The sequence below is a fragment of the Onychostoma macrolepis genome, chromosome 22, assembly GCF_012432095.1.
Source record: "Onychostoma macrolepis isolate SWU-2019 chromosome 22, ASM1243209v1, whole genome shotgun sequence".
NCBI classification, from domain to species: Eukaryota; Metazoa; Chordata; class Actinopteri; order Cypriniformes; family Cyprinidae; genus Onychostoma; species Onychostoma macrolepis.
Window position 1 is genome coordinate 18407808 of NC_081176.1, and position 26855 is coordinate 18434662.

Consider the following 26855-nt stretch of genomic DNA (forward strand, 5'->3'; position numbering starts at 1 on the left):
ATAGTTGTTAATCAGATATAAACCTACATAAAAAAGATTTAAAAATTATATTATATTATGATTAAAATGGTATAAAATAATATAATTGAATATATATATAAACTCTCAGAAATAAAGGTACAAAAGCTGTCCCTGGGGTGGTACTTTTTCACAAGGTACACTTTTGTACCTATTAGGTTCAAATATGTACACTTTAAGTACTAATATGTACCTTTAAGGTACCAAAATGGACCCTTTAGTTACAAACATGTACCTTTTGAAAAGGTACCGCCCCCAGTGACAGCTTTTCTACCTTTATTTCTGAGAGTGTATATTCAAATAAATTATTCATATTCTACATTTTTAAATTTATCAATTTTCTACATTTAAATTATATATACACACTCTCACACACACACACACACATAATATTTATGATTCATTTAATAATATTTAAAATTTTCTACATTTAAATCGTATATATACATACACACACAAACACACACACATACATATTATATATATATATATATATATATATATATATATATATATATATAATTTATTGATATTTCATAGTATTTATGTACGGTAATATACTTAAATAATTCAACTTCAATACTTTAAATGTGTTGTATTTACATATTTATTATTTACTTTTTATATTATACACTATATTACATTATAATTTGTAACTGTTTACATTTTACAAAAACTACAAAAATATTATTAAATAAAAAGTAATAACTTAATGTATTTATTGTATATTTTTTAAATAATGAAAAATTACTCATATAAAAATACATACTATATTTTTACTACATTATTCATTATTACATTATATATTAATATTAATATTTAACATTTTCTACATTTAAAGCATATATATCTATACACATCCATATAGTATATATATTGTGCTGTTTATAATATAGTATTTGATCATATATAATATAATATATATTATATATACATATATATATATAATATATTATATATATTATATATGATATAATATATATGATTTTAAATTCATGTAATATTTAACATATTTATAATATAAAATCTATAATTATATAATATCTATTTTAAAACATTTTAAATGTGAGTCATGCACATAAAACTATTTATTATTTATTTTATATGCACACGATATTGCATTATAATAATTTTAGATTGAAAGATAAATACTCATTATCAGTTGGCCTTGGAAAACCTTTAGTCTCTCTTCAGCATCCCTCCTCCTCTCTGCAGCTGTTTGATTTGAATGTAGCCTAATTACAAGGACTGTGACAGGACGTTTAAAAACTCACATAATGATTTTTGCTTAGAGCAGCAGCAGTGATTGCGAGCGTATCTGCTCATATTACCGGCCTCCTCCTCGCTGCAGGCAGGGCTGGGTCTGTGTCTGTGTCTGTGTCAGAGGAATGCACAAATAAGACGGCCTATTCATTTTGTGTCCTGCAGTTTTGTGCAGTTTATGCGTCCTTGGACCCAACTGTGCATGAAGTTCAAGACCCAGCCCAGCGCTCTCTATTACAGCTGGCTTTGCTTCAGAACTTGCCTCTGATCAGGGATTCAAGAAAAATAACCAGTGACTTCTGTGCGTGAAAAAAACAAACCAGACGCCAAAAGCACTCACAACGTGACGATTAATAACCACAAAGACGCGCACGAATCAACAAAGAAAATTCCTTGGCAGCTGGAATATGTGAACTTCCTCTCTGCATTTAAGAATTCTTCCATCAATTTTCCGCCCAAATTCTAGTATAGAATTACGCCCCTCCCACTCGGGGGCGGAGCTACGCGGGCCGCTCCACCAATAGGAACGTCTCACAGGTCAGTTTTTCTCAAAGGTGGTCGCTACTGTCTCCATAGCAACGCAGCGATAGTTCCGCAAGTAGTTGAATTTCTGTAGTGAACGAGAGCCAGTCCTTTCAAACGCAGCTGTTAAGTTGGCCATATTTGAAGTGGGAGTGTGCCGAGCTCACTTGAGCAGGCCAAAACAGCTGGAGGAAGAGAGAGAGAGAGAGAGAGAGAAGATTTGGGACGCTCAAAACTGAAAGCAAAGCAGAAACTAGAGCAAGATGGGATTTGACTGGCCGCTTGTGTTTTTGCTGACTCGAATATGATTTTATAAATCTTAAACTGACTTTATAAGTGCGCATGTGGCTGCTGTGGAGGATAGACAGCAGAGGGGCGAAGGAGGTAAGATGTTTGAAGAAGATATTTATTAGTTTTTCCGTTCTTCTGTCAGATTTACTGCTTTCGTGATCTTTTAAAGTTGTTTGTCCAGCTTTCACGGCCACCTGTGCGCGCGAGTCATCGCATTTTGTTTTCTTGACCCATGCTTCTGTTAGCTCCAGTGTTAAATAAATGTCAGATGAGAGAAGTGGCCCCCCGCGGGATGAGTGTTTTCGTTTCTGGTCCGACACGGTGACCCCCGTGTGTTTGGGGGTCACATCAGCAGCAGATGGGATAGTAATGGTTTTAGGCTGCAGAACTGTAGAAATCGACCTGAGCTCTAAGAAAGACATCAAGAAAGCGTCGTGTATGACTTACTCATTCCTCTGAAATGGTCTCATTTCCTGTAGTTTTCTCATCACTAACATATTGCACTGGAATAAAAAGCAGCACATGGAAAATTTGGAAATATAAGGATTTACAGGGCTGGAAAAGTCACGGAAACGATCAAAAATCATGGGAATTTATATAGTGAATATTTCTAAATACTGTTTATTTTTCATCTTGACTCTAATTAGCTAGAAAGTGCCCTTTTTGAGCATATTTTTATTTATTTATTTACTCTAAAAAGTCATGGAACAAAATCATGGAAACTTCTAGAGTGAATGTTTCTACATTCTATTTATTTCTCGACTCTAAGGTGTTTGATGTCTAGGAATTGTTTATTTATTCATTTAAAAATCTAAATTCCTAATTCCTAAAGGGAATATTGCTATATTCTATTTTGTACGCTTGATTCTAAGGCATTTAATTGGCTAGAAGAAAAAAAAAAAGTGATTTATTTTTAAAATTATTTTAAAAGTAATGGAACAAAAAGCACATTCTATTTTACTCTTGACTCCAGCTTCAACAAATTGCCTAGAATTTGTTCTTTGTGAGCAGAATAATTTCATTTGTAAAAAAAGAAAAGAAAAGGAAAACATTTCTATGGTTAATATTTCTATATTCTATTTATTTGCTTGACTCTGGAAGGTATTTATATGGATAGAAAAACTCATGTAACAAAATCATGGATGTTTTTATAGTGAATATTTCTGTATTCTATTTATATTTATTTTTGACTAAGTTACTTAAATGGGCTTGAAAGTGCTTGTTTTGAGCATAATTATTTTATTTATTTATTTAAAAATAAGGAAGAAAATCATAGAAATCATATTTGCTATTTACTTGTTATGCTTGACACCAGAGTATTCATTTGGCACTTTGTGAGCATATTAATTATAAATAATTAATTATGAAAAAACAAATCATCATGCATCCTGAAAATTACAAGGTCGTCAGCCTAATATGTTGCTTTCTCTGGTCATTGAACAACTAGCTTTTGTTGTAAGTTGATATGAAGTATGGCCTTCATAAAATTTTGGAAATGGTATGTTAATGTTTTAAAAAGCTATTAAGCGACTAAAATTGTTTAGAATTTTCTCTCTTATTGTGTGTTCAGATGGAATAATGTCTGTGTATCCAAGCCTGAAGTACCTGGAGCACCAGGAAGGTGTCCTAATTAAGAGAGGACCAATTAAATCAAATTAATCTGCCAGAAAACTCACTCATTTGTGAACTTACCTCAGAGAAAACTTACTTTTCTATTCTTGTCCTAAATAATAGCTGTCAGATGTTAAGTGTACAACATGACCTAACTGCACCGTAGTATATTAATTAAAAGTTAAGAGCATTCAGATATTAGTTTGACGACATTGTGTTTTGTGAAATGATGATTGGAGGTTTAAAAGCAGAATAGTGCTGTTAAGCCGAAAGCTAAAAGTGGGATAATGTGTCACCAAACCCTACATTATTCTCAGAACAGGTTAGCGTGTTGTATCGGTTACTTGCGAAACTATTTGTTCTACATCAGTGGCGCTAGTAGTTAGTAGAGCAGACGAAACTTATGTGTTATACCAAAATATTCATTATTACTTTCCCTCAGCCTTGGGAAAATCCAGTTTCAGTGCCACAATGACATACTAGCAGTTGTTTGTGACTAAAAGACATTTTTTTAGATTCTGTGGTCAAGTCCTGGCCAAAGCTGTTGGGAAAGAACGAAAGATACAGAAGTCTTCTTGTCAACAAAAAGTGATTCATCAAAAATTCAGTTCAGTGAAAAATGTGCTTTCCACTGGTCTGAGGACAGTTAAAACCTCTGTGGTTACTAATGGCCTTAAAAAGACAGTTTAAAATGCCAAATACAGTATATCATGCAGTAAGTGATGCTACCTAATGAAAGCCTGTTTGCACACACAAGTATTTTCCTCAATTCATGTTAAATGTCACTCAAAAAATGCAAAATCTATCACTAAATTCTTTGCCCTGAAAAAGCCTTATTCTTAATGAATATTTTTATATTGTCTTTAAGTTAAAAATATGTAAAAATCATAAAAAGTTTAAAATGAAAATAAGCCTTGAGAAAAGATTTACTTGAGAAGTGACACTGACTTGTTTTTAGATAATGTATATTGAGTGTATTTTTTCCCCCCTTTTTTAAAAGATAAACGTTAAAAACAAGGGCAAAGAGACAAAATACATTCATATTCAAAACAACCTATGAAAGCAATTTATTTAATTTTTATCTGCACGGTCAGAAAAATGATAAAGTTTTAAAAAGTGTGAAACAGATGAGCAATTCATCATTTATCCAATCAATATGCAGTAAAAAAAAAAAACTTAATTATTAAATGTACTTTCTCTGAAAGAAAGTCTTAATATTTTATCATATTGTAGTGATACTTCTCAAGCAAATGTATCTTGTTTATAAGAAAAGACTAAACTGTAGGGCTTTTTTATATAAATGACTTTTATTTCATAAACAAAACATTCACTTTAATCACGTTAACATTGGCTTTCATTTAATAACCGCATGTACGCACAAATTTGTGCGTCAAATCTGTGTACAAGTATTTTCATGAATAAACTATGATTCACCAAAAACTTTTTAAAGGCTGGCTAAAGGAAAGATTGTGTGGAAATCCCTTATATGGAGATGGTTTGGGTATGTTTTATGCAAATTGCTCATTTAGAATATTCCAAATTCATTAAAGGGGTCATATGTTTTCCTTTGTCTTTTGAATGTTACAAGCTGATTGTGAATATATAAGATCCGTAAAGTCGCAAAGATTAAAGTCTCAAACCCAAAAAGATATTCTTTCTAAAAGTTAAGACTCATCCATGCCTTCCTAAAATGCCTCAATAAAACACGCCCCCACAAATCTATGTCACTGTGTGGGAAGATTTACATAACTCTGCTCAAATGTTTACGCAAAGAAAGAAGGCGGAACTTTCATTCTCGTTGTAGTATTGTTGCCGCCGCTGTCATTTCATGGAGACGCTGTGTTTCCAAATATGGTAAGAGGTGTAACATTTCCGTCACATGCTTGAGGTATTCGGCCAATCACAACGCACTGGATAGCTGGCCAATCAGAGAACACCTTGCTTTTCAGAACGATGAGCTTTGTAAAAATCAATGCGTTTCAGAAAGGCGGAGCATAGAGGAGCAACAATAATGTACGGTATGTGGAAAATAATGTGTTTTTTAACCTTAACCCCTTAACTGTCACCCCCCATTTTTGAACATATACATGAAAGTGCACTATCCAAACTTAAACTCTTATAATTCATGAATGCTTTGGAATACAAACATAAGGTTGGACTCTTTTTTAAGAAGACAATCAGCAGATTACTGCAAAAGTGGAATTATTTTAAAATATGAAAGTAACAAAAAGTTATAGAAGTTTAAATTTACTGTAAAGAAAATACAAAATATAATTTTTTAAATATTTTATATAAAATAAATATTTTACATAACAGGTTTTACCCTAAAATTGGCATAAAATTAAAGCCTTATGTCTCAATAAGTTATGTTCCAAATTTGAAGTTGATATGAGAAAAATTGAGGTTCCTGTGAGATTTTATTTAGGGCGTCATACTACAAACAGCCACCGGGTGCCATTCAACTCCATAGAATTTTTTTTGATGCATTTTTCTGTCACAAATGTCTAAATTTCTCTGTCAATTTTACTCCGATCACAAAAAGACCACCAAATATGGAATCCTGAGAGTCAGACCTTTCCGACAATATGTATTTTGTCAAGATTATAAAAAGTTTTGATTCTAAAAGACCGTAATACATTGTGTAATATGACACTTGACACCACCCACTAAGGGGGAGGAGACCGCCAAACGATTTTAAAGTACTATGGTAACGCAATGTCCGATTTCAAAATGGTTTTCACAGGATGAATTTTGAGGTTTTAAGCTTTCAAATGATATATAATTTATGATGATTACTCAAATATTTCATAGGGAAAAAAGACAACGAAAAAAAGAGCGTCAAGCGTCCCACAGGTGGGACGGTGACAGTTAAACACATTATATTACACCAAATGCACAAGCATCGTCATATGACCCCTTTAAAATTACAATGAAGTTAAGAACAAATTCTCCTGTGTATCCACGCAGTTATTAGTGAGTGAGACCTAACTTGTTTCTTTTCATCCCCTTTAGCCACCATAATGCTCCACTGACACTCTGATTTGATAATGGAGGATGCAGTGACCTCTGAAGATGCTGAACCCCTGCCTGCCACCTCCCAAAACATTGACATCCACCTCAGGGAGCCAGAGGATGAGTGTCCTTCCAGCACAAGCCCGGAGCCCAGCACCCCGTCCTCGCCTTCTAATCAGCAAACTCAAGGCTCTGCTGTATCGGCGCTACAGTCCAAGGTCAAGGCTCTCTCCGAGCGCAGAGTCGCCTGGAAAGAACCTGGAAGTAAGAACCAGGACAAACGAGTGGTTCCCGGGACCTTCATGCTGGGATACGCCCTCACGGACGCTTGGGGCTCCAGCAGCAGCGATGAAGACGGGGAACCTCGCAAGCCCCTGATGTTCATTGCCAGAGATCCCAAGCCTCAGGTAGAACTCGAGTACGATCCCATTTCTTCCGAAACTTTGCTGGCAATTCCACGTAGCCTTGGAGAAGGAGCAAGTCTGGAGAACCTCTCGAATGATGCTTGCAGGGCTCAACATGATGCTTCTCCATCTGATAAACTATGGTTGCCTCCAAAGTGTTTCTGGAGGTCCATCAGACCAGAGATGCCGGTTCTAAATGGGAACTCTCCTGTGGGGAAAGATGGACCAAATGGAGGAACCATGGGACACAAAATGGGCCACAAGTTTCCAAGAGAACTGCAAAGGTCTGACAGCCTGGAGAGTCACCTGCGCAGGTACAATCACGTTGAGGTGGGACAGTGTGGACTTTGGCGAGCCGACAGCTTGGAGAGCATGTGCAGCAGTGGAAGCTCACTGTCCCTGGCCGAGAGGGTCGAGATGAATCGAGGTCTTCTCAAACAGATGCTGCAGAAAGCACAGAACAAAGACCATATGCCAGGACAAAGGATAGAGGACCCGACACACATTGGTGGTAGAGGTAAGGAGAACCATTAAAGTTGGTCAATGACAAGGCACTCATTTTATTTTTTTTAAATATATTAAAAATGCAATTCAGGCTTGCTATGACTTTAACACACCTCTTCTATAATGAACGTGTTTAATTTCTGAATTACAATACATTTGGATATTTTTTGGGATGCATACAATTAAAAATGCTAAAGTGGTATGACTGTTCTGATATAATAATGAAGAAAAAGCCTATAAAAAATATGAAAAACTATGAAATTCTTGAAACAAAAACGTAAGTAATTTTTATTATTTATTCATTTTCATATTATTAAATACTTTTTTCCCACTAAATCACTTATTAATCACATTTATTTTTTTTTTTTACAAAACTGGTTGACTCTCATTACCTAATAATAAATGAATTTTTTTTGAAATTTTCATTTATAAAATTATAAAATAAATGAAAAAAGTCATGAGCTCCAACCAACAACACCTCATGACTGCGTGTAAACTTTAAGTTTAAACTTTTTATTTTTAAAGTCAGTCCAGGTTGTAAAATGTCATGTGGTGTGACTCCAAAAAAATAAAATAAAAAGATATGAATGAATAATTAATAATATTTATGAAAAAAAATTACCTTGAAAAAAAATATATATATTTATTATTTAAAAATATTTTTATTATTTTATTATTTTTTATATTTTATTAGGGCCCAAGCACCGCTGTGCAAGGTCCTTATTGGAATTGCTCCGTTTATTATTATTTATTTTTATTTTTGTATAACAAATAATCATGATGTAAGTTCTGTGTCATGTGTAAGTTATTAATTGTTATTGGATATTAACACCACATGACAGTTTCAGAGTAACTAAATCGAAACATCTCTTAAAAATAGTCTAAAAACATATAAACATGAATACCTAAACAACTTTTCATCTTGAAAAAAATATATTTTATTAAATAAATAATGATTAAGATGTGTGTTACTAGATGGTGATATATACAGTATATATATATTTGTTTTTTTTTTGTTTTTTGTTTTTTTACATATAAAACAAACAAAAAGAGCACATTTTTAAGAAACTGGCATATGCGTTTCAAACTCGGCTCAAAATCACCCATCTTGTTTCCGGAAGCTGGGATGTAATCGTCCTTATCTGATGTAACATAATGTACAATATAAAGCGTAGCAGCGCTAATCCGAGGTTATCAGACAGGTGTTAAATGCCGTTAGCGCATGTCTGATGAGATGGCATTGTCTCCTTTAGCACGTTTATGGATTACACGCAACGATCACACATGACCTCCCTAATGAAGCAGAGGTCGTATAGACGAGAGAGCTGGATAATCCAGATATGAGGGGACAGAAGGATAAGAATGAGAATTACACTGATTAAAAACAACTCAGAGTAACAGTGATAAAGGCTGGGAGATGGGAAAACAGAGACGGTGTGATGCTTCATTTGTTCGCTTGTTTTCCTCACTTTTGAAGCACCAGATGTTGACACAAACATGAAGACCTTGTCAAGTGAGATAAACAACTGGCTTTTAGCTGTCAGGCAAACACAGTTCACTCAACTTGAAGTAGATGAAGCAGTAGTGAAACTCTGGATAACCTAAAATTTTGGTTGTGATGGAAAGCAGGGAAATATGCATTACAAAAAAAAAAAAAAAAAAAAAATATATATATATATATATATATATATATATATATATATATATACAGTGGGGCAAAATATCAGCCACCAATTGTGCAAGTTCTCCCACTTAAAAAGATGAGAGAGGCCTGTAATTTTCATCATAGGTATACCTCAACTATGAGAGACAAAATGAGAAAAAAAAAATCCAGAAAATCACATTGTAGGATTTTTAAAGAATTAATTGGTAAATTCCTCGGTAAAATAAGTATTTGGTCACCTACAAACAAGCAAGATTTCTGGCTCTCACAGACCTGGAACTTCTTCTTTAAGAGGCTTCTCTGTCCTCCACTCATTACCTGTATTAATGGCATCTGTTTGAACTCGTTATCAGTATAAAAGACACCTGTCCACAACCTCAAACAGTCCAACTCCAAACTCCACCATGGCCAAGACCAAAGAGCTGTTAAAGGACACCAGAAACAAAATTGTAGACCTGCACCAGGCTGGGAAGACTGAATCTGCAATAGGTAAGCAGCTTGGTGTGAAGAAATCAACTGTGGGAACCATGGGCGTCGCTAGGCCATTTTTAGGGGGGCTTCAGCACCCCTAAATTTCTGCTCAGCCCCCCTAAAAATCTTGCAATTCTTTCCCTTTAAATTTCAAATGAAAACGGCAGCAGACTTCGGCTTCTCCCCATCTTTCTGCTCGTTCTTCAATCCACAGACTGCGGTGGCGCAGAGGAGAGGACAAGGAGGTGTTTATCGATAGATTGTTATAATATCTACATCTATGCAGTTCTTTGTCATAAATACAGTTTACAAAAAGTCATGGGAGAGCAATCGGTTTCCAATCTACTGTAAAGTTTTCGCTGCATTCACCACTCATCACACCACAGCTGTTTCCTTCAGCGAAAGCCCTTAACACATATGAATGCTTTATAAAACGATCACGTTATTGCTATTTTCATTTGAAAATTTAGCTTTCAATATAGAACATAATATTACAGTGCATGTGGCATTAACTACCATACAGTTATGCATAGAAATGATTAAAGACAGTGACCGACAGCACTCAGTCAGTGCACTTATTTTAATTGCATATCAGAGTGATTGACAGAGATTGAAACATTGTGTGTGTGTTTTGTATTAATTGAAAAAAAAAAAATAGTTTGAATTGAATTTATGTAGAACGGTTCTACAATTTTTTGTACAAATTTTCAGTCAATTCTTTTGTAAATATTTTTTAAATTTTTTTATTATTATACCCTCATTGGGGGCTCAGCCCCCCTAAAATGAAAATCCTAGAATCGTCCCTGGTGGGAACAATTATTAGAAAATGGAAGACATACAAGACCACTGATAATCTCCCTCGATCTGGGGCTCCACGCAAGATCTCACCCAGCAAAAATCCCAGAACCACAAGGGGGGACCTAGTGAATGACCTGCAAAGAGCTGGGACCAAAGTAACAAAGGCTACCATCAGTACATTTACATTTACATTTACGCATTTAGCAGACGCTTTTATCCAAAGCGACTTACATTGCATTCAAGGTACAGTTTTTTTTTTACATTTTATCAGCTCTTGCTTTCCCTGGGATTCGAACCCATGATCTTGGCGTTGCTAGCGCCATGCTCTACTATTTGAGCTACAGGAAAGCTCCAGATCTCAACCCCATCGAAAATCTTTGGAGTCTGTGTTGCCCAGCGACAGCCCCAAAACATTACTGCTCTAGAGGAGATCTGCATGGAGGAATGGGCCAAAATACCAGCAACAGTGTGTGAAAACCTTGTGAAGACTTACAGAAAACGTTTGACCTCTGTCATTGCCAACAAAGGGTATATAACAAAGTATTGAGATGAAATTTTGTTATTGACCAAATACTTATTTTTCACCATAATTTTCAAATAAATTCTTTAAAAATCCTACAATGTGATTTTCTGGATTTTTTTTCTCATTTTGTCTCTCATTGTTGAGGTATCAGTAACACACTGCGTAGTAGATGCTCAAGGGACTCAAATCCTGCAGTGCCAGACGTGTCCCCCTGCTTAAGCCAGTACATGTCCGGCCCGTCTGAAGTTTGCTAGAGAGCATTTGGATGATCATATGGTCAGATGAAACCAAAATAGAACTTTTTGGTAAAAACTCAGCTTGTCGTGTTTGGAGGAGAAAGAATGCTGAGTTGCATCCAAAGAACACCATACCTACTGTGAAGCATGGGGGTGGAAACATCATGCTTTGGGGCTGTTTTTCTGCAAAGGGACCAGGACGACTGATCCGTGTAAACGAAAGAATTAATGGAGCCATGTATCGTGAGATTTTGAGTGAAAACCTCCTTCCATCAGCAAGGGCATTGAAGATGAAACGTGGCTGCGTCTTTCAGCATGACAATGATCCCAAACACACCGCCCGGGCAACGAAGGAGTGGCTTCGTAAGAAGCATTTCAAGGTCCTGGAGTGGCCTAGCCAGTCTCCAGATCTCAACCCCATCGAAAATCTTTGGAGTCTGTGTTGCCCAGCGACAGCCCCAAAACATTACTGCTCTAGAGGAGATCTGCATGGAGGAATGGGCCAAAATACCAGCAACAGTGTGTGAAAACCTTGTGAAGACTTACAGAAAATGTTTGACCTCTGTCATTGCCAACAAAGGGTATATAACAAAGTATTGAGATGAAATTTTGTTATTGACCAAATACTTATTTTTCACCATAATTTTCAAATAAATTCTTTAAAAATCCTACAATGTGATTTTCTGGATTTTTTTTCTCATTTTGTCTCTCATTGTTGAGGTATACCTATGATGAAAATTACAGGCCTCTCTCATCTTTTTAAGTGGGAGAACTTGCACAATTGGTGGCTGACTAAATACTTTTTTGCCCCACTGTATATATAGTATCTCATAGAAGTGAGTACACCCCTCACAGTTTTGTAAATATTTTATTATATCTTTCCATGTGACAACACTGAAGAAATGACACTTTGCTACAATGTAAAGTAGTGAGTGTACAGCTTGTATAACAGTGTAAATTTGCTGTCCCCTCAAAATAACTCAACACACAGCCATTAATGTCTAAACCGCTGGCCACAAAAGTGAGTACAGCCCTAATTGAAAATGTCCAAATTGGGCCCAAAGTGTCAATATTTTGTGTGGCCACCATTATTTTCCAGCACTGCCTCAGGTTGCCACTGAAGTCCTCTTCCACTCCTCCATGACGACATCACGGAGCTGGTGGATGTTAGAGACCTTGCGCTCCTCCACCTTCCGTTTGAGGATGCCCCACAGATGCTCAATAGGGTTTAGGTCTGGAGACATGCTTGGCCAGTCCATCACATTTACCCTCAGCTTCTTTAGCGAGTGTTTGAGGTTGTTATCATGTTGGAATACTGCCCTGCGGCCTAGTCTCCGAAGGGAGGGGATCATGCTCTGCTTCAGTATGTCACAGTACATGTTAGAAGAGGCTTCCTTCTGGGACGACAGCCATGCAGACCAATTTGATGCAGTATGTGGCGTATGGTCTGAGCACTGACAGGCTGACCCCCCACCCCTTCAACCTCTGGATATGACGCTGAGCACGTGCACTCAACTTCTTTGGTCGACCATGGCGAGGCCTGTTCTGAGTGGAACCTGTCCTGTTAAACCACTGTATGGTCTTGGCCACCGTGCTGCAGCTCAGTTTCAGGGTCTTGGCAATCTTCTTATAGCCTACACCATCTTTATGTAGAGCAACAATTCTTTTTTCAGATCCTCATTGAGTTCTTTGCCATGAGGTGCCATGTTGAACTTCCAGTGACCAGTATGAGAGAGTGAAAGCGATAACACCAAATTTAACACACCTGCTCCCCATTCACACCTAAGACCTTGTAACTAACGAGTCAAAAAGGTAGAGAAAATGGGGCCCAATTGGGCCCAAGTTGGACATTTTCACTTAAGGGTGTACTCACTTTTGTGGCCAGCGGTTTAGACATTAATGGCTGTGTGTTGAGTTATTTTGAGGGGACAGCAAATTTCAACTGTTATACAAGCTGTACACTCACTACTTTACACTGTAGCAAAGTGTCATTTCTTCAGTGTTGTCACATGAAAAGATATAATAAAATATTTACAAAAATGTAAGATACTGTATGTATGTATATATATATACATATATATATATATATTTTTTTAATTGATATTTTACATATATTAAGTCAGTATTAATTAGGGTGGTCATAGCCCCTGTAATCTGCACACTGAATGTCTGTTTCCACAGGTATCTGTGGCCTGAATGATAGTGATTGGGATTCTGGAATTTCGCTCCAAGGTAGTGAACACAGCCAAAGGTGGGCAGCACAGATCGATGCTCTCACATTACTCTCTTACACACAGCATGTGTATTTAGCTTCTCAAAGTGCTGATTAGAGATTTATTATTTCAGCTTCCCGAGACTCTCAAAAGTAGTGTTCCTTAATTCCTCCTAAAAAACAGCATCAGCACGACAGAATGTTGAACATACAAAAAAAGTGGAATGTGAGCTCAGGAGAAAACAGCTGCTGATGCTTTTCATAAGCTGAGGAACTAGATCATATCATCGGCTCTTCCTGCCGCTCCTTTAAACTCCACCTAAGAGTTGAATAACAAAGGAAATAGCTGAGCTTTTTTCTCCAAACTAATAAAGATGCCACAAATTCTTAAAAAAAAGAAAAACACATGGGTCATTGTGTCGGAAAATGTCAGGAACATTAGGAACATTATAGGAAAAACCATACATTAACAGTATAATCATATTTATGTAGATTTCTTTTTAAAAAGTGTTCTATAAAAACTATATAAAACCCATTAAAATAGTGATGAATTGAGGCATGAAAACATGTTCGATAATAAACTTAATTTTTTTTTTATTATTATTATTTTTTACATTACACACTAAACAGAGTTTCTGATATATGATGGTTTCCATAAACTCTTTTATGGTTTTATATTGGTTTTATATTCCCCCCACCATAAATTAGTGTACTTGATATTTAGTTTTAAAAATCATAATAAACAAATAAATAAATAACTAGTATATCCATATTTTTACTTAATAAATTAGTGAATTAGTGTTGGACAGATTACTAAATTAGTTACTAATTTGAAGAAACAAATATGATTTTTTTTTAAATTATTTTACATTATTTTTTTTACATTACACACTAAATATAGTTAAAGTTGAAAAATAAGTTCAATTGACAATGATTTCTATCAGTAGTAAGTCCTGCGGTATAGCATTTCCTGATAATAACTCATACATTCGTATTTATGATGATTTCATAAGCATTTTTATGGTTTAATTTTTTCATAAATTAGTGTACTTGGTGAATTTAGTTTTAATAATCCTAAAAATCCTAAAACGAAAAATTCATAAACAAAAATAAATAACTAGTATATCTATATTTTTACTTTAAATAAATGAGTGAATTATTGTTCGACAGACTATAAAATTGGCTATTTTGAAAAATAAAACAAATTTTAAATTAAATTTTAGTATTATTTTACATGTTTTTCTTTTACAGTACACACTAAACATAGTTAAAGTTATGAAATAATGAGACTAAGTTCAGTTGCCTGTGATTTCTATACTCATGCATTCCGATTTATGATGATTTCATATGCATTTTTATGGTTTTATTTTTCATAAATTACTGTACTTGATATATTTAGTTTTGAATTGAATTAAATATGAATTAATTGGGCAAATTAATAAACAGTATATCCATGTTTTTGCTTGGATTAAAAAAATAAATATGTGAATTAGTGACAGACAGGTAACAAACTTGGCTAAAAAATTTCAATAAAAAAAACAAATATTATTTTTTCAGTATTATTATTCTACATTACACACTAAACAGAGTTAAAGCTATTACATAGTAAAACTAAGTTTTCTTTGAATAATATCAGTAGTAAGTCCTGAGGTATAGCGGTTCCTTTTTATGACTCATGCATTCTGATTTATGACGATTTCATAAGCACTTTTATGTCTTGGTATCACCATATTCTTGTTTTAGAGTAATATTCAAGCCTTTGATCATGTAAACATATGCATAAGTCCATCTAGTGCATCATAATCAGGTACAAACCCCACACACACTCAGCGTCCGTCAGCCTAATTAGTGATGACGGCCTGCTCCACTTAATCCCCCCACTCCGCACAGGAGCTGACGTGTTTCTTTCTCTGTCTCTCTCTCTCTCTGGCCGGCCCACAGGGCCTTTGTGTTGGGCGACGACCTTCCGCTGAGCCCTCGCCACGAGCAGGCCAAACGACTGCTAGAGAGAGCGCGTATGAAGGCCCGGTCCAACCCTCTCAAAGCCGACCACACCATCCTACCCGTCCAGAGGGACAACCCGTAAGTTTTCCCGGTCTCTTTCTCTCTAGTCCTTGGCTTGTTGGGGTTTCGGCTGGGGGTTGGGTTTTTTGAGGCTTAGGCATCATGGGAAGGGAGGATGACTAAACGGCTCTCTTCATATCAAAACAAGGAAGCCTTCGCCTGCTCACTCTTGAGGATTTGTGTGGAGGATGTAGATCTTAAACTGTATTATTTGGTGCTGGACTGAATAGTCTGTTTGGAGACGGGCAGATGATAAAGGGAAGGGGGAAAGTGTTTTGCAAATCTCTTTTGAGAAGCAACAGGTGCCATTTTCTATTTCAGTCTGCATATTATATAAAGACATTAAATAAGGTTGTAACTTCTATGTATTTGTATGAAACTGATATACAGTTATTATAGAATAACTCTAGAATCAAAGAAAACAAAGATGCACATTCAGTGCTAGCTGTGAAACAGCAGGAAGCTAATGGTAGTCTGAATTTAAACATCTAAACTAAGTATACTGGAGGCCTCCTCCAAACTCTTCTGTTATATAAGACTACCTGAATTATACAACATGTACACACGGCTGGTGCCTCTAAATCCCACTTCCCCGTCCAGCGCTCTGTTCTCTACCTCAGCACTTTCACACAAAGACAGACGGGCGAGCCGCCCCAAACGCCTGTCTCCTTGTTTGGTATGAAGACAAGCGGCGTGCATTGCATGGCAGCATCCGGAACAGATTAGGGCAATTTTAAATGTCACAACAAAACCTGACACGCACTGAGAACAGAGATTTTTTTTAATATTTAAAAATATAAAAATATACGTAAATAATAAAAGTAATATTTAAAAATGAAATTAATAAAAGTAATAGTTAATAAAAAAAATTAGTGTGCATGGTGTATTTAGTTTTAAAAAGAAATGAAATGAAATGAAATGAAATGTTCTGGCTTAGATTAAAAATAATAATAATTAGTGAACTAGTGACTGACAGATTAAAATTCTCCCTTTTTATTTAAACAGGAGCTTTGATGAAACTGCTTTGTCGTCCTGCTCTGCTACACCTGTCATGTCTGCCAGCTGTTACTTTCCTTCTCACTAATTCCCTCCCTGCTTCTCCCTTATGGGGAAAACAGCTCAGTGATGTTGAGTACACTGCTGTCAGCTTGCTTGGGTTAAACTTAACACTTAACTGCCTCTCTTGAGATTGAATGTTTAAGACAAACTCGCAGCTGTAAAGTCCCATAGGTTTCAGAACAGTGCACTAAGCTTAATGGGCATAAAAACTCCCAGTGCACAACAATACACCTGTAGATTACTATCCCTGCTGTTTTAGCAAGCAGGGAATATTGAAAGGCACTAGTTTTGGTTGTCTCATTTTTAACAATGAGCTAATGATATAGAAATGCTTGGCGTGCTAAAGACAACCTTTCTTAAAGGAGTAAAAAAGCATGTCAGGAATGTGCACAGAGGAGCCAAAGAAGAAGGAAATTTTCCTCAGGAATTTGCCCATGTCTCCATGCTGAGAGATAGTCTGCCTGCTGCTTTGGCATGCATCCGTTTCTTCTCGTATCTAAGTGCTCAGGAATGCAACTCATTTCATATATGTGCATGTGTGTACAGGGAGCTGTTGTCCTGGGTTGGTGTACCCTTACACCAGGCTCCTCTTGCGGGGAAGGAGGGCGTGGCGGTGGTCTCCGGAAACCTTAGTGACTCCTCCAGCGGCGACTCGGCAGGTGGAACCCGCCGGAGACACGGACAGTCCCCAACCCGTGTGCGTTTCGAAGACGAATCGGAGAAAGACGCTGAGGTGCGTTACCTGGAGCGGCTACGCCAGCGGCGCAGGGCTGGAGAAAGAGCGCAGGGTCTGCTGGTGTCCAAACCCACCTTGTCGTCTTACATCAATGGACAGGCAGAGACAGGTCATGGCTCGAATGATTCAATATTCTGGAAGCCAAAAGCCAAGAAGAGTTTGTTGAATGGCAAAGGTCCAGAAACAGCAAACAGGCAGTGCAACTCTTGTGGGACCTTTCTAAATGAACCACCCGGGCCTAGCTTGAACTCAAATACTCTGTCTTTACCTAATGGGGAAGTCGAAGGGAAGAAGATACCATGTTGGGTTGCTCCCACCCTTCCCAACCGGCTTGTCCGGATCGAACAGATTAAGGAGACATACATTGGGACGAGCCCCGCTATCGTCCACAGCGATGGAACGCACTGCAGTCCTGTGGATAACGTGAGCAGTAGAGGAACATTCCAGAAGCTAAAGAAGAGGGTCCGGAAACAAGAGAGCAAGCAGGAACCCTTGTACATCAATGGCCTGAGGGCTCCAACACCTCCGGATTGCAACAGTGGAACTCAAATGTGTCTCTCGAATGGACTAGCATTGCCACTCAACCCCTACGCCACAAATCCACTTGGACAGAGAATCCCAGCCGCTTGCAGCCCCACATCCAGCAAGGGACCTGTAGCACCTCCATTGCCCCCCAAAGGTGAACCATCCAGCTCCCACCTTCCTCAGCCAACCCCTCCGCCTCTCCAACCGAAAAAATCAGCTCTAAAATCCAGCTCAAAGAACCGCTCTAATGGTCAGCGGACTGTCAAACTCATGTCTTCGCCGGAGTACCACCTGGACTCCACAGAGGCAGGGGGCGCTGTGGAGAGCTGTCTTCAGGAACAGGCTTCCTCTGGATTGGGTTATTGGGAGGACAGATCTGCAATGGTCACCCCTGTACCCATACTCAGGACGAGCCCAGTTCTGTGTGCTCGAAACTCACCCATACAAGGGGAAGAAAGGCTAACAGGTTAGTTTAACTACATAGGCTAACAGCAGTAGTAACTGAACAACTTACAATACACCAGAGATGTCCAAACCTGCTCCTGGAGGGCCAACGTCCTGCAGAGTTGAGCTCCAACTTGCCTTTAAAAGGATAGTTCACCCAAAAATGAAAATTCTGTCATGAATTACTCACTCTCATGTCGTTCCAAACCCGTAAGACCTTCGTTCATCTTCAGAACACATATTAAGATATTTTTGATGAAATCCGAGAGCTTTCTGACCCTCCATAGACAGCAACACAACTTCCACGTTCAACGCCCAGAAAGGTAGTAAGAACATCGTTAAAATAGTCAATGTGGCATCAGTGATTCAACCGTAATGTTATGAAGATACAAGAATACTTTTTGTGCGCAAAGAAAATAAAAATAACAACTTTATTCAATGATTTATTCTCTTTTGTTTAGTGTCCGCCGCCGTTCATGAAAGTACCACGATGCAAAGAAAAGAAGAAATCTGTAAATAAAGCCAATATTTTTGTTTTCTTTGCACACAAAAAGTATTCTTGTATCTTCATAACATTACGGTTGAATCACTGATGCCACATTGACTATTTTAACGATGTCCTTACAACCTTTCTGGGCGTTGAACGTGGAAGTTGTGTTGCTGTCTATGGAGGGTCAGAAAGCTCTCAGATTTCATCAAAAATATCTTAATATGTGTTCTGAAGATGAACGAAGGTCTTACGGGTTTGGAATGACATGAGAGTGAGTAATTCATGACAGAATTTTCATCTTTGGGTGAACTATCCCTTTAAGTCCAACATACCATCCTGCCTGGAAGTTTCAATTTCAGTTTGCAATTTGTAAAGCACTACTAGCACTAGCTGTTGTTGTGTTGCACAAGTGTCCACCTACTAGAACTTCCACATTTTTTAATACATATTTGAGCACACTGTAAAGGACAAAGCTAATATTTAGCACTTTGAAGGTTAGATTTCAAACGCACGTTTACGTAATCTAATCTAAAAATTAATCAAAGCTTTTCCCAGAATCAAGCGGCACTTCCAGGTAGACCTGTGAGCCCTGCTCCAGTCAGCAAGGTGACACCTTTGGGTGAGCACATGTGTGCTTCTCTTCACTGCGTTCCTGTCCCACTGGGGATTGTCCAGATCAGCAGATCCACACTGTCCTGTCGGAATAATCTCACAGTGGGCCGGTCGCTAGTGCGATCAGCAGCTACTCTCTCCCAGTCTTTTTCCATCTCCTTCAACAATTTTCCATCTTGTGCGACGCTGCTTGGAAAAGCATTTTCTGACTTGCTTTCCAGTTACATGTTATATTGTTAACATATTAACATTCAGTTTACACCTTATCAAGATTCATCATGATATTTAACAATTTACATAGGATGTTTCATCCATTATCCTATATTACGCACAGCCATGTTTTCCATTCTTCCCTAGATGTAGAACAGCACCAGATTACAGGACTGCTGGGATCTGATGCAACATCCAGTATTGCTGAATCAACCCAGACTCGTCTCAATGAAGGACATGTCAGAGGGCCAATCAGACCAGTGCATCACAGGGCAACTAGCCCAAACTTCTCACAGTGAGTAAAGAGGGAAAGAAAGAGAGGGTGGAAATAATGAATATGCTATGTCCTTACCCACATCTATCATAACCCCCTTTAGCACTTTAACAAACCAGATCCTTTACTAAAATGTACAATCCTTTCTCTGAACAATGTAATTTCCGGGGGCCACAATCAAACGGATTGCTTTGGCACTTAAGGCTCAAAGTAGGTCAGAGGAGATGTGGGCCAGGCTTCCATGTTTGTCTACTACAACACTGCCACCTACTGACTGAGAATCACAATTGCATAAACATTTATACCGACCTCACAAAATCAAAGTTGCAGTATGTATATATATATATATATATATATATATATATATATATATATCAGTGCTGTAAAACAATTGATCGCATCCAAAATAAAAGTTTTTGTTTACATAATATATGATTGTGTACTGTGTATATTTATTATGTATATATAAATACACATGCATGTATATATTTGTAAAGAAAAATGTTGTTTATATATTAAATATATTTATATATAATATAAAATATAATTATATAAATGTATATGCATGTAAATATTTCCAAAATATATGTTGTATGTGAGTGTATGTGTATATATACGTAATAATTATACACAGTACACACACATATATTATGTAAAAAATAACTTTTATTTTGGATGCGATTAATCGTTTGACAGCACTAATATATATATATATATATATATATATATATATAATATTAACTTTAACTTTTATACAGACATCTCAAAATCAAAATTTGAGAAAACAAAATCAACGCCAAAAAGGAAAACAGACATCTTTTTTCTGTTATTATACGTTTATTAACTATTATAATAAATATATTCATATTAATTTTTAAAAGTATTATTTATTTATTTATTCAAAAACAACATGCCAAACCATGTAATATGGTCAATGTAGAGATTAAAATAGCAAAAAACATACTGAAATAACCTGAAAGTACTGAAATAACCCTGTTTTTCAGAGCGGGGACGGATGCAGAGCAACGGGAGGGTCGACCCAAACTCTCCCTGCGGCGGTTCTTCTCCGCCATGGGGCTGAACAGCGTGGGGTTGCTGGGAAAAGGACGATTCAGCAGCATGGATCAGCTCAGCCTGCACCCCAAACCAAACTCAAACCTGAACCAAAACCATCGGCCGTCTTCACCCTCCTCCTCCCCCAGCCCCACACACAGACACCACCACCAGCTGAAGAAAGCCCCCTCGCTGCAGACTATACAGCTGGTTAGCATCTAGAAAATATCAACCTTCAGACGTCCCTCAAAAAACATCTAGAATTAGTTTCTTATGAATGGGTATTAATTACAATCAAAGAGATACGGAAGATTACATGGATGTGTCAGTATGCTACTTTTTCAAATTTCAAGGTGATAATTTAGAGAGCAGCACTGACTGTATCATTTCTCACCACTAGGGGTCTCCATTTCTCCAGCTGAGAAGATCTTCATCGGCTCAAAACCTACAAATCCCCAGAAAGAAAACAGACCGTTCCTCTGCATACACTCCGGGAGAACAGCCCTGTAGTCCAGTATTAACCAGGTACAGCAAATTACACCAAACAATATATAATATAATATAATATAGTACAGTTGGCAAAGAAATGGAATTGTTGTGTTGACATTTGGTTTCATGGGGGGGGGGATTTTTTTTAGTAATGAATATTTTAAATAAATACATTTTATAACAAATATCAGATATGTTATTTATATTTTAATTCATTAAAACATAGGATTAAATAATAATTAATATTTATACATTTTTCATATATTTTCATATATATATCTTTCATACACATGCATTTATAGCAAATATCAAATGTTATGACTATTGAAAATAATACATATATTTACTTATTTAATATATAAATATTATTTTCATACATTTTTTTAAATGTTCACATTTTTATAAAATTCGTAATTTGAGTCATGCATATTGTTTTTAATGCTATATGATAAATATATGCTATTAAATATATTTATTTTGAAATATAAAATTTGTAAATATAGATTATTTATTATTATTTATTTATTTATGCATTTATTTTTCAAATATCAAGATTTTAAAATAAAAATAATGTCATAGTTACGAGGGTCTAAATGCATCCTGTCTGCTTTTCTTGTCTTGTTATTGACCTATGTTACAATATTACTATCTGATACCATCCCTTTACAATGGTAACGCCACAGTACACACCACTTGATCTCAATAAATTTGCCTGTTTATTTGTAACCTTTTCGTGTTATGAACGATGGCAATTTGAAGCATGACATGTTCTGCAGAGCATGCATCATGTTCCTGTAATGCTCAGACAGCTGTCGTGTTGTGCAACAGGATAAGTATTTTCCATTGACTGGGTCAGCAGCAGCAGCAGCAGCAATAAAAAGAGGGAGAGAGGGAGAGAGGGAGGGAGGGAAGATAAAAATAGAGGTGTGTGTGTCTGCCAAAGAAAGACATGGAATGCAGGGAATGATCACCCGTCTACTTGCTGCTGCTGCTGCTGCTATATTCAGCCTCTTGCGTGTGTTACTAGACCCTGCCCTTTAAGCATGTGTGTTTGGGTTGTTCACAGTGCCAGATAGTGTGTTAGTCGACGGCTTTGTGATTCGATAGCGTCTGTGAGCGTGTTTATGAATGTGTGAATGTGTGTCTGAGTGAAGGAGAGATAGCCAGAGAGGAATTCCAGCCCCAGTGACTGGAGACAAGCTGCAGCTTACATCATCTTTCTCCAGAGCCAGTAAGAAAGCAGAGAGCCGCTACAGAGACGGGCTATAATTGGCCACTCGCTCAGATCTGACAGAGAGAAAGGGAGATAAAAATACGAGCTGAAATACAAGGAGCAAACACTGCGATACGTCTGGGGACTATTGTTATTTGACCCGGCTTCCATGAAAAAAATTTGCAGTTGAAAAATAAAACTCTGTACAATAATAAACAATAAACTATTATATTATATTATATTATATTATATTATATTATATTATATTATATTATATTATATTATATTATATTATATTATATTATATTATTATATTATATTTGTAAAAAAAAAAAAAAAAAGACCCTTTTATAATATAATATATAATAATATGACAGTGCCTATATTTGTTTATGTATTTATTTTATATATTTATTTATTTGGGCATGGTTTATTTACAAAAAACAGTCCTGTGTGTATCTTTTGATAAGATATGTTTCTATACAAAATAAATATTCTGTTACATTTAGTGCTGTCAAATGATTAATTGCGATTAATCGCATCCAAAATAAAAGTTTTATTTACATAATATATCTTTGTGTATGGTGTATATTTATTATGTATACATAAATACACACATACACACACACAGTATTTGAAAATATTTACATGTATTTACATGTATATATTTCTATTAATATCATTTATATTATATATGAATATATTAATATATAAACTTAATATTTTTCTTAAATATATACATGCATGTGTGTGTATTTATATATACATAATAAATATGCACAGTACACACACATTTACAATGCAAACAAAAACTTTTATTTTGGATGCGATTAATTGCGATTAATCATTTGACAGCACTAACACATTATATTATATAAAACTACATGAGGGTGTGTTTATACAATACTCTTCAAAAATTATATTAATGTATAAGATAAATGCTATACTTAATATATATATATATATATATATATATAAAACATTAATATTTAATACAATTTTAATGTATAAATGATATACTAAATTATATATATAAATATATACTTAATGTCAATATTTAATATACAATTGTAATGTACTAAATTATATATTTATAAATATATAATTATAATTAAAAGTAAATATATTAATATAATTTAAAAATAAATCACACAATACATATTAAAAAATGCATAGCAACACATTAAAAAGATTTTTCAACAGCTTTGGCCTAGTGGTAGGATCTTTCACAGTCAAGAACCACTCACATTTTTCTAAGAAAATAATAATAATAATAATTAAAAAATATTAAAATAGAACTGAACATAATTCAAAATAATAAATTGTAATTAGTAAATAATAAGGAACTCTGGCACTAAAATAGTTCTTTTGCACTTTTGTGGTCTTTTTAAGTAGATAAATTTGTGTGTTTTAGGGATCTTCAGCGTGCCTTGAGTGTAGAGGATGTGGGGCGGCCCAGTGCGGTGCGTCCGGTGGGACGCGTGGCCCAGGCCTTCCCTGACGGCACCATCCTGCTGGAGCTCTCCAGACCCCCCAACGGCCCTTTCGGCTTTCTCATCTCACGAGGAAAAGGCAGGCCAGACTCAGGTGAGGGACCTCCCGCTCTTGTTTTCATACACTTCTGACTTAGTTGGAAAGTTTAAGACTAACCGGCTTTATGTTTAAGGGGTGTATGTTGAAGAAATGGGCGACAGCAATATGGAGAAGCTCTACGCGGGGCTGCTCGGGGTCGGAGACGAGATCTTAGAGGTGAACGGCGAGAAGGTGGCAGGACTCAGTCTGGACCTGGTGACCCGTTTAATGACTCAAAACAGCACAGCTTCAATCCGCGTACTACGACACAGACGCCTACAGCGCTAACTGAAGACAAGACTGTACCAGAACCACATTTTGTTGCAGTCAACGTAGACAATAACGTCAGAAATGTCAGGGACGAGTTCGTGTAATCGGCAGTATTACGTTTAACTGACCTTTGGAGTTTTATCGCAGTGATCACACAATGGTCCCTATCAAGGGATAGTTACCCAAAAATGAAGTGTTTTTTATACATTTTGTTACAATCCAGTTTCATTTTTTGGGTGAATTCTTCCCTGTTATGGCTAAAGGCCTGTTCACAACAAAAACAATAACAGTAATGACAAAATATATAGTTTTATAAATCATTCTAAAGTTATAAAAATAGCAGAGTCCACAACTATAATGATAACGACACAGAGGAACAATATCGTTGGAACCAATTTCCAGCTGAGGAACGACAAAAACACTGGCAGCCAATCAGAATCCATGAGCATTTAAAGCAGCAGATGACAAAACTGCAGTGCGCGTTTATAATAAACAGTGCTAATATAGTTCAGTCATTACAACTCTCTGAGAGTTTAGCACGGTAATATACATGGCAAGGTTAATGTGTTAATATATCTGCTACACTACTGATACCGCTACTGTCAATACATCCACAGACATGCTGCTGTGCGCATGTAGGAAATATTGCCGCTGCGCATATATATGAAATAACCCCCTTATATATCATACATGACATAAACCCATAGCAGATCTATACAGGTGGAGCTGGGGGAGGTGGAGGGTTTCTGAAGCGCTCTACAACTGCTACAGCAAGCACCAGCCAAGTACTTGAATGTTGAGCAGCAAGCTCACTGTCTGCTGATGCGAAAGAAACCAATCAGCTACACCATGTGAGTAATCATGTGATTATATCATATTGAGTTCAAACCTATCGGCCTGCGCCATCTAGAGTTTCATGACAGAACTATACATTTATCGTTATAGTTAACACTGTAGTTATTGTTTTTGGTGTGAGTGGGCCTTAGTTTAAAAGTGGTACCTTGAAAAAACACGCTATTGAAGGTGTGGTCACATTAACTTTCAGCGAAAAACTTGTCCATTGTAAATAGTGTAGAATCGAAGTCCAGCTCAAACAGAAATCACTTTTAAACCGATCAACTTTCTGTTGGTCTGTGTGGAGAATTCATGCGACCAACTTGGACATGAGCGAAATCTACATGGGAACCCTTTTTTGCCCTCACGCAAAACTGTCAATTGAGCAATTGGAGTGCAATTGGAATGACTGGATGAATTTCGCCGACCAGCGGTAAATGTGACCACACCTTGAGTCACATTCATTAGCTATCGTTACAACAGAATATTATGTCTGTAGTACAATCGTGTATGAAGGTCAAGGATATTTCATGTACTGAAAGTTAAACTCAAGTGTTATTGCAATGAAGGATGGTCTAAATGTGTTTGCCAAAAAGACCAATGAACATCAATGTTTATCTATCTTCTGAACATTTTGTTTCATCCAAATCCTCCGTTGCTTTTGCTTTCAGTTCCAATACGAAACCTTCTCCATGCTGCTGACGAGTAAATAGATCTATATCGTACACAGTCAAAAGAGGTTTATATACTCTCCTAGAATGGCTCGGTGCACACGCTGCAGTCGCATTGATCATCAGCTCTAAATGCTCTTTAGTAAATTGATTGGATATTTCTCCATGAGCCAGCACATTTTTATGCCTCTACAGTGCAGTCCGACACCATTAGCGTGCTGTCCTGAAGGATATCAGTATTATGGTACATGCAACGCAAAAAGCTACCAACCTTATGTATTTTGTTACATTTATTTATATGTGTTCCTATGAAATAAAACAACTGGCTTTTGAGGGACGACTTGTTTTTTTCCTTCATATATTGTTAGTGTTTTAATAGGAGCAGGAAAACAGTGAAATATAGTGATGAAAATGAAATTAATTTGGGGAAAAAATGTGTTTGTCGTCAACATTATGCTATAAATTGTGTGGAGTCAGAATAACTCGCACTGAACTCAAAATATTCCTTTTTAGGGATAGTTCACCTAAAAATGTAAATTCTGTCATCATTTATTCACCCTCCACTCGTTCCAAACCTGTATGAGTTTCTTTATTCTGTTGAACACAAAGGAAGATATTTTGAAGAATGTTGGTAACCAAACAGTCGACGATAGCCATTGCCTTCCACAGTATTTTTTCCATACAATGAAAGTCAATGGCTACCGTGAGGGAACTTGAGGGTGAGCAAATGATGATAGTATTTAAATTTTTGGATGAACTGTCCCTTTAAGGACTTCTAAAAAAAAAAATCTCTGGACTTTTTTTTTTTTAT

General features: G+C 36.4%; 1 protein-coding gene across 1 annotated transcript; it reads left to right on the top strand.

The window, feature by feature from the left end:
• Positions 1–1871: 1871 nt before the first annotated feature.
• On the top strand, positions 1872–26377 carry si:dkey-121a11.3 (uncharacterized protein KIAA1614). The gene is made up of 10 exons (XM_058762223.1): positions 1872–2187; positions 6718–7638; positions 13498–13567; positions 15470–15610; positions 17198–18378; positions 19816–19963; positions 20947–21205; positions 21396–21520; positions 24112–24284; positions 24364–26377. Exons 2-10 carry the CDS (start codon positions 6753–6755, stop codon positions 24555–24557), a joined length of 3177 nt encoding a protein of 1058 aa, XP_058618206.1. The 5' UTR covers positions 1872–2187; positions 6718–6752; the 3' UTR covers positions 24558–26377.
• Positions 26378–26855: the final 478 nt, after the last annotated feature.